Below are 9,659 nucleotides of genomic sequence, written 5' to 3' on the forward strand. Positions count from 1 at the left end.
AAGGACAATACTCAGTGAAGAAGAGGAGGAAGTTACTCACCTTGGGCAGTCATGATGGTTCTTCGAGATGTGTGTCCCTATGGATGCTCCACAACCCGCCCTTTTCCCCTCTACTTTGGAGTTCTCCATAAGGGGCTTTGGGATAGAGAGGGAACTGAGGGGGGTTTGCCCGCGCAGTGTTAGATAGCATCAAGGCAGACCAGGAGGGAGGGAGAGCACATGTGCAGGCTGAACGGACATTGCTACCCAAAATCTCCGATCAGAGGCACAGATACAACTACAGTGGAGCACCCATTGGGACATACGTCTGAAGGAACCATCGTTACTGCACAAGGTGAGTAACTTTCTTTTCATGGAAATTACTTAACCTCCTCAAATCAGCCTATCTCAAAGTTGACCCTGTAGTAAACACAGACAATAGAGTCCAAATATTACATTGCATGTTCATATTCTTTTCAAAAGTGCTGTGTGCTTTTGGCTTGCATGTACAGATAATCTTAATTGTGGCATTTCCTTACTTTTAAGTGCTTGACTTTGGAACATTTATAATGTTGTTTTAGTGTTTGTGTGTGTGCGCATATGTGTAATATAATGGAATACATGATTTTATCAGCATCTGTTTGAAAGGATGCATTACTCATTCGTGGCAAAGCCATGTGTGAGTTGCAGGTAAACTCAGACAAGTGACAATAGAACACTCAGACTGCACTAAACCAGCATGATTTCTGTGTAAGGAAAAGATGGTACAAAAAGCTATTTTAGAAATGGTTTAGAGAATTTTAAAACTCTTTACTGAGACCATTTTTCATAGTCCTTCACCCACTAATCTTTCATTATCATAAGTCCATTTGTACATGACTCGGGCAGTCATAAAATAGTTTTTCTGCAGTTAAATATGTCATGACTAAATTCTATTATCTCAGGTCCCCTAGAGCTAGAAGCAAAGGTGATTCCCATTTGGAAACTGGGAAACTACACTTGCCAGTGATCTATAGCTCACATATAGTCTTGCTGGGCTGCAGAATAACTAGCTGTAACATCACACTGGTTTTATGTACAGAGAAGCTATCGCTAGATTAGCACTGAATCTTGCCCATCCTAGGTTTCAGGCAGTCTTCATGTTTGGAGTATGTGAGTTGGAGGAGGTGAGGATTTGATTCCACTTTTGCAGGGAGGACGAGGAAACATTTATTAAGTCAATTGGTTAAAAAAAATTAAAGTAGCAGTTAAAGAGTTAGAGGAAGTTGTGGCGACTGGATTAGTGGGCAGACATCAGATGAAACAGTTTACCGTATGGACGTCTGCTTCACATATATTGTGGAGTTACGTGTCTATTTAGATATGTGTGTGTATAAGGGATGGGGGAGCAGAATATTATGTGGTTTTGTGTATGTGGTTTTACTGTACCAATCAATATAACACCTGCACCACGCAATCCTTATTTTATTGCTGCTATAGTTCCATGGTATATTTTCCCCACTGAATTGAAAGTGAAGGGGAAAGACACAGGTGCAAAACTTCACTGCTGAAAATGCTGAATTTTCTCAATGGACTAAATTTGTGAATATTCATGAAAATGTTTTCTTCAGAAAATGGGCATTTATCTTATTATGCCTGTCTTACAATTCATAAAAATCCACTCATCTAGTACAGCTCTCTAAACCGCTTCCATTGCTGATAGAATATGAAAACACTAGCTGCATATAAACTGCCCTGTTGGCAGCCATAAAGTCACAGGAGCTCTGTGTCCTACATTCCTTTGGTGTTCAACAATAATATACTTTGTGTGGCATATAAGGGCATGTCTACACTATGGGATTATTCTGATTTTACATAAACTGGTTTTGTAAAACAGATTGTATAAAATCGAGTGCACGCGGCCACACTAAGCACATTAATTTGGTGGTGTGCATCCATGTACCGAGGCTAGCGTCGATTTTCTGGAGCGTTGCACTGTAGGTAGCTATGCCATAGCTATCCCATAGTTCCCGCAGTCTCCCCCGCCCATTGGAATTCTGGGTTGAGATCCCAATGCATGATGGTGCAAAAACAATGTTGCAGGTGATTCTGGGTAAATGTCGTCACTCATTCCTTCCTCCGTGAAAGCAACGGCAGACAATTATTTTGTGCCCTTTTTCCCTGGATTGCCCTGGCAGACGCCATAGCATAGCAACCATGGAGCCCATTTTGCCTTTTGTCGCTGTCAACGTATGTGTACTGGATGCCGCTGACAGAGGCGGTACTGCAGCGCTACATAGCAGCATTCATTTGCCTTTCCAGGATAGCAGAGACGGTTATCATCTGCCATGCCATTGTAAATTGGCGATGAGATGATGGTTACCAGTCGTTCCGTACCGTCAGCTGCTGTCATGGGTGCTCCTGGCTGATCTTCGCTGAGGTTGGCCGGGGGCGCAAAGACAAAAATAGGAATGACTCCCTGGGTCATTCCCTCCTTTATATTGTATCTAAAAATAGTCAGTCCTGCCTAGAATATGGGGCAAGTGTACTAGAGAACCAGTGTACCAGAGAGCACAGTCGCTCCGTGTCAGATCCCGCAGAAATGAAGAGCTGCATGCCATTCTAGGGGGTGTCCCTGCAACAACCCCACCCGTTGCTTCCCTCCTCCCTCAACCCTCCTGGGCTACCGTTGCAGTGTCCCCCCCATTTGTGTGATGAAGTAATTAAGAATGCAGGAATAAGAAACACTGAGTTTTTAGTGAGATAAAATGAGGGGGAGGCAGCCTCCAGCTGCTATGATAGTTCAGGCAGGACATTAAAAGTTGAGAGGGAGAGGAGCCCAGCATCCCGCTGCTATGATAGTCCAGGCAGTACAGAATCTTTTCTTTAGACATGAAAGTGGGGGGGGGGCTGATGGAGCTCAGCCCCCAGTTGCTATGATGAAGACGGTTACCAGCCGTTCTGTACCATCTGCCGGGAATGACCGGGAGTCATTCCTATTTTTACCCAGGCGCCCCTGGCCAACCTCACCTGAGGCCAGCCAGGAGCACTCATGGGATGATGACGAGGACGGCTACCAGCCCTTCTGCACTGTACCGTCTGCCACCGGGGAAGGGAGGGGAGAGGATGCTGTTGTTCGATGCTGCAGCACCGCATCTACCAGCAGCATGCAGTAGACATACGGTGACATTGAAAAAAGTCAAAACGATTTTTTTCCGTTTTCTTTCACGGGGGGAGAGGGACGGTAAATTGACGAGCTATTCCCTGAACCACCCCGGACAATGAGTTTGACCCTACAGGCACTGGGAGCTCAGCCAAGAATGCAAATGCTTTTCGGAGACTGCGGGGACTGTGGGATAGCTGGAGTCCTCGGTACCCCCTCCCTCCCTCCATGAGCGTCCATTTGATTCTTTGGCTTTCCATTACGCTTGTCACACAGCACTGTGCTGTGGACTCTGTATCATAGCCTGGAGATTTTTTTCAAATGCTTTGGCATTTCGTCTTCTGTAACAGAGCTCTGATAGAACAGATTTGTCTCCGCATACAGCGATCAGATCCAGTATCTCCCATTCAGTCCATGCTGGAGCTCTTTTTGAATTTGGGACTGCATCGCCACCTGTGCTGATCAGAGCTCCACGCTGGGCAAACAGGAAATGAAATTCAAAAGTTCACGGGGCTTTTCCTGTCTACCTGGCCAGTGCATCAGAGTTCAGATCACTTTCCAGAGCAGTCACAGTGATGCACTGTGGGATACACCCGGAGGCCAATACCGTCGATTTGCGGCCACACTAACCCTAATCCGACATGGCAATACCGATTTCAGTGCTACTCTTCTTGTTGGGGAGGAGTACAGAAACTGGTTTAAAGAGCCCTTTATATCGATATAAAGGGCCTCGTTGTGTGGACGGGTGCAGGGTTAAATCGGTTTAACGCTGCTAAATTCAGTTTAAACACGTAGTGTAGATCAGGCCTAAGTGTCAGCAGGTCTGAGGTAGTGTGTTGAGGTATTTGTTCTGGTGCTTAAGTAATGTCACCAATGAATGAGTTCCTGGTGAAAAAAAAGAAATCATACTTGTAAGACCTCACCAATTTAAGAACAGGCACCTGGCCATTTTGACAGATAGATATAAATGAAGGCAGTTAAGACAATGCATAAACATCATATGTAGGTGCTGTAGATAGAATTCCCAGCTGTGAATGTTTGAACAGCTGTATGTCCTGAACTTTAGCAGTTATGCTAAGTAGAAATGCCATTGCTAATATAACTGTAAATTGTATGAACTAGAACAGAGATGTTCTTCAGCTGCACAGTTCAATTCTGGATCTGAGTTCAGAATCAGGATTTTGTTTATCAGAGAGATCTGAGTCAGCCCCAGCGTTCAGAACTAGAATTAGAATTCAAAATGATCTGGACAAACTGGAGAAATGGGCTGAAATAAATATGATGAAATGAAAGTCAATACAGACAAATGCTTATGAAAGAATAGTCAATTGCACTGATACAGAATGGGAAATGACTGCCAAGGAAGAAATACTGCAGAAAAGGATCTGAAGGTTATAGTGGATCACAGACTAAATATGAGCCAACAATGGAATACTGTTGCAAAAAAGGTTAACATTCTGGGATATATTAGCAGGGGCATTGTAAGCTAGAAATGAGAAGTAATTATTCTACTCTGCTCAGCACTGATCAGGCCTCTGTTGGAGTGTTGTGTCCAATTCTGGGCAGCAACCTTTGGGAAAGATATTGACAAATTGGAGAAAGTCCAGAGGAGAACAACAAAAATGATTAAAGGTCTAGAAAACATGACCTATGAGAAAAGATTGAAAAAGCTGAATTTTCTTGGTCTGGAGAACAGAAGACGGGAGGGGTGGGGGGAAATAACAGTTATCAAGTACATAAAATGTTGTTATAAAGAGGAGGGTGGTAAATTGTTCTTCTTAACTGTTGAGGACTGGACAAGACATATTGGGCGTAAATTGCAACAAGGGAGATTTAGGCTAGACATTAAGAAACTTCCTAACTGTGAGAGTAGTTAAGCACTGGAGCAAATTACCTGGGGAGGTTGTGGAATCTCCGTTATTGGAGATTTTTAAGAACAGGTTGGACAATCACCTGTCAGGGATGGTCTAGTTATTATGTAGTCCTGCCTTGAGTGCAGGGAACTAGACTAGATAGCCTACTGAGCTCTGATGCAGTACAACATTTCTATGAACCTATGGTTATTTGCGTGTCCCTCTTTTGCTGCCCATAAAATATACTGAACTAGCATTTTCTTGCTGTGAACAGGAAATGTTTGATGTCATTTTGGATGAAAATCAGCTTGAGGATGCGTGTGAACATTTGGCCGAATACCTAGAGGCATACTGGCGTGCTACACATACCACCAGTAGCACACCTATGACTCCTCTTCTTGGAAGAAACCTAGGATCGACTGCACTTTCACCATACCCTACTGCAATCTCCGGATTACAGGTATGAATATTCATTTTGGCCCCCAGTCATCAGTACAGGTCAATTTTATTCATTATAGGAAAACAGAATAATATGTTTTATAAAGTGTATCCAGTATTTGTTTCATTAATTACTATTTGCTGTTTGGTAAGTGCCAACAGCAAGAAAGCAAAATAGACCCACTTATTCAACAGAGAAACATTTTATTAATGGAATGCACTGGTGTTCGGACTAGTTTTGTTTTAATGGGGAATATAATACCTATAACTCCTTTTGGCATGAGGAATAAACTGAGATAAATGGCACTCTGTCAAAAGCTATTTTAGCTATGTAACAAAATTGCATCTTTTTATGTGAGACAGTGCCAGTAGAATTAAGAGTCTTTCAGACTGAAAGTAAGCATGTAAAATATGTTATGCTGGTAAGAAATACTATAGTTAAGGTTGCAGATCTTATTCTGATATAATCCCATTTTCACATGCTCATAACTTTTCACAACATTCATCTTTTGGGCCAAAATTTTCCTTGCTTGGCCCAAGGTAAAGCTTCAGCAAAATCCCTTTCATCTGTTTGAGTTCATTGAGTGTGAATAAAATACATTTTTTCCCATTGAAAAAAAATTCTGACCATTTTTTCCCACAGGGATAGCTCAAAAACGGCGAACTTTGAAACTTCAAACGTGGCATGTAAATAGTCCTTAATGAGAAGTACGTGCTTTACTAAGTTTGAAAAAAATGTTTTTGAAATAACAGTTATGAATGTTTGAAGATGCAAGACCGGGAGGGAATTCAGTGAACATTTTTTTCATTAATTCTGAAAGTTTCAGAAAGAGTTCTGCATGTGTGTGTGACTTTTGAGGAATGTGTACTTGTTAATATGTGTCAGCAATAGAGCTGAGCAAATAATTTGTAATGCATAATTCACCTGAAAAATTTAACTTCTGTTCTGCTCATGGAATATTTGGAGGCAGATCGTAATTTCTGAATAAAGTGATTCAACATTCAAATTGACTGATTATTTAAATTTATTCAATAAATATATAAAAATTACTCTGGATTAATTGCACAGTTGACTGCAGATAGACAGTTTTTGGTAATTGTATTTTTCACCAGGTAGCTTGATTCTGTTAGGCCCAATAAATTGTGTGGTGGTATTTTCCCTGATTGGATGAGTGCACTAGCACTTCTGGGATTAGTAGTCACATGAACAATTGTAAAATATTGTTTCCATGTTCACTTAACTGTCACATTTCAGTTTGCCATCCATTCATGTCAGTAAAGTGCCATCCCTTGAATGTTCACCTAAGCAAACCCAAAAGGACTGTGGGCATGGCCAAAGCAAATCCATTTAAAGAATTATGGCTATCCACCGCATTTTTTCTGGTATTTGTTTCCCCCTACTCAGTAGGCACTGATAGTGACTGTGACATGTTGCTCCGCTTACATAGGAGAAGCTTACACTGAAGATGAACATTACCCCTATGCGGGGGGCCAGCAGAAGGTCTATGCATTGTCCCTTAATACCCACTGAATTTATTATGCCTGAGTAAAGATTGCAGGATTTGGTTCACAATGCCACTTAAGTGTTTTAAACCATTTAGAAAGTTGGGTTGACATAGTTGTATCACCTTAAGGACTTACATTATCTTAAGTGATTATGTCTTACACCACTTTCAAGACATTTGCCATCTGAAGAATTACATCAGTTTAAGTGTTTGACGCCGTAAGATGATTGAAGTACTTATACAGACTTTAGGAATTAAACCAGCATAGGTGCTTATGCTACATTAAGTATTTACTACAGTACTTTAAGCCCTTATGACGTTTTTCTTTTTCTTTATCAGCTATACTACCTTTAAATTACTAGGAAATTGAATGCCAGAACCCTATGTTAATGCAGTACAAGTGTACATTTATGCACTCAAGTGCAGGAGAAACTAAAGTGAAGAGTGCACACACAGGTTTAATTATGTTTCATTGCATATACTTAATTTACTTGTTTATATTTTATATACCGGTATATATAAACTGTGCCAGTCTGAAGCTCAAGATGCAAGGTACAATGCAACTTAGAAATATGTAAAATTCAAATTGAGCATATTAACCATGCAGTTGCAACCCACGTTGAGTGTGTAGAAATTTGTCGCCCTCTAGTGACTGGTCCACAAACAAGTCTGCAAGTTCCAGCTAATAGACTTAAGTCCTTTGGCTCAAGTGGTGGAAGCTCAGTGGTTTTATCTCTGCAGGACCCAGTTTTGAACCCAGCAGTTCAAGTGAGGCCAGATATGGGTTATGATACAGTCTTACATTATGAGATAAGAGGTTATCTTTTGTACAACACCTACAAATATTAACTCACATTAAATATGTTCTACACCCAGAAGTGAAGAGATTGAGATCAGAATAATCACAAAATCAAGCCAGTAATACAAAAATATCTCTGTATCCAGTAAAGCAGTGTTTCCCAAACTTGGGACGCCGCTTGTGTAGGGAAAGCCCCTGGCAGGCCAGGCCAGTTTGTTTACCTGCCCCGTCTGCAGGTTCCGCTGATTGCGGCTCCTGCGGATGGGGCAGGTAAACAAACCGGCCTGGCCCGCCAGGGGCTTTCCCTACACAAGCAACCTCTCAAGTTTGGGAAACACTGCAATAAAGGAAAGAGCATATATTACAAATTAACTGAGGGAGAGACAAGTTGCATTCACAGAGATGTTATAGCTGTTAGACCACGTTGTTAAATAAGAAGACATAGTAACCAAAAATAAAAAGACACATTAAACAAAAATAAAAACTATGAGCTTGGCAATGGAGGAGGACCTTGCCATAATAGATATTTTGAAACAAATGGAATGGCAAAAATATTTGGGATAATGTAATACTTGGCTATGAATTATAGAATTAAAACAGATTAGGTCATAGAGCTGAAAAGTAGAACTATACCAGAAAGATTACATAGAATAGAGAAAAATTCTGAGTTGAGAGGACCATACAGTAGAATCTGTATGGATACAAATCTCAGATCATAAGAATACAAACATACTGTATATACTTGTTCATAAGATGAATTTTTTTAGTAAGAAAGGGAAGCACCAGAGGATGAGGGTTGGCTTATGAACGGGTATAGAGAGGGAGAGGTAGGACACAGCCCCTCCCCCCAACAGACGGAGCAAGGAGAGGCAGCATAGACAGAAGGGAAGAGGCGGGGCCAGGGTCTCTCCACTTCTGGCCAACCTGCTCTACCCACAGCCTCCGAAGCAGCTGAAGCTCCAGGGCTGGCAGGCTGCAGCTGTGCCACTCGGTCCTGCCCCCTAGAGCAGGCTGTGGCCGTGTTGCCTGGCCCGCCAGAGCACACTGCAGCCGTGCCGCCCAGCCCAGCCCACTGGAACATGCTGCAGTCACGCTGCCCAGTCTGGCCCGCTGGAGCAGGCTGCAGCCGCACTGCCCAGCCTGCCGGAGCAGCTCCAGCCAGGTGAGAGACATCCTCCCCTGTCCCTCCCCAGATAAGGTGGGAAGGGATGGGATGGGGAGAATGTGGGGGTCCCGGGCTAGGGGTGGGGTCACGTGGGGGGTAATCACAGGGGTTACTCCTCTGACTCCCAGCTTCTCCCCCCCAAATTTCCCCACCAATTGTTGTCCCGGCCCATCAGTGTAAGCAGCTGGTACGCCAGGACACTTTGTTTACTTAGGTTTACCTCCGTGCTTGCGGACATTCGAGGTAAACAAACCATCTTGGCCCCCCCATGGCTTATCCTGGTGGCCTGGGAGCCAAAGTTTGCTGACCCCTGAATTATAGGATCAGCTTATGAATGGGTTATAAAGTTTTTCCATTTTTACTTATCCATGTTGGGGGAGAGGGGTCGGCTTATAAACGAACCAGCTTATGATCAAGTATATATGACACTAGTAGCATTTTACTATTAGCCTTTGGATCAGAAAAAGGATATTGAGTGCAAATTGAGAGAAAGAAGAGTCAGTTAAGTTGGTGCTTGATCAACCTTTTGAATTTCTGTTAAAGATGGTTGTGTGGAGACATGAGAGAATAATGGACCATGTCTGAAGACATTGGATGGAATGTTGTTCTCTCATGGCACCAGTTTAGAGCCAATAATGTGAACTAATTTTGATCTTGTGACCACACATGGTTAGATATTAACCAATCACTATGGAAACATAAGGACAACAAAGGCCAAATCCCTGCTTGGTAAATGGTTTTGTCAAGGAGTTTCTGTGCAAGTTATTTGAAATATTTA

The 9,659-nt window shown here is 42.4% G+C and overlaps 1 protein-coding gene across 4 annotated transcripts in view; it reads left to right on the plus strand.

Annotated features, from left to right (window-relative positions):
- The window catches only part of CACNB4 (calcium voltage-gated channel auxiliary subunit beta 4), a 200,287-nt gene that overhangs the window by 182,224 nt on the left and 8,404 nt on the right, over nucleotides 1-9,659 (plus strand). For 3 of the 4 annotated variants that reach the window (XM_030580538.1, XM_030580539.1, XM_030580540.1), the window contains one exon: nucleotides 5,249-5,434. In XM_030580538.1, the coding sequence (XP_030436398.1) occupies nucleotides 5,249-5,434 (186 nt within the window). Of the gene's footprint in view, nucleotides 1-5,248; nucleotides 5,435-6,055; nucleotides 6,121-9,659 lie in introns of all 4 variants that reach the window. The other variant, XR_004002658.1, reaches the window with a different exon arrangement.

Source organism: Gopherus evgoodei, chromosome 11, assembly GCF_007399415.2.
Source record: "Gopherus evgoodei ecotype Sinaloan lineage chromosome 11, rGopEvg1_v1.p, whole genome shotgun sequence".
NCBI classification, from domain to species: domain Eukaryota; kingdom Metazoa; phylum Chordata; order Testudines; family Testudinidae; genus Gopherus; species Gopherus evgoodei.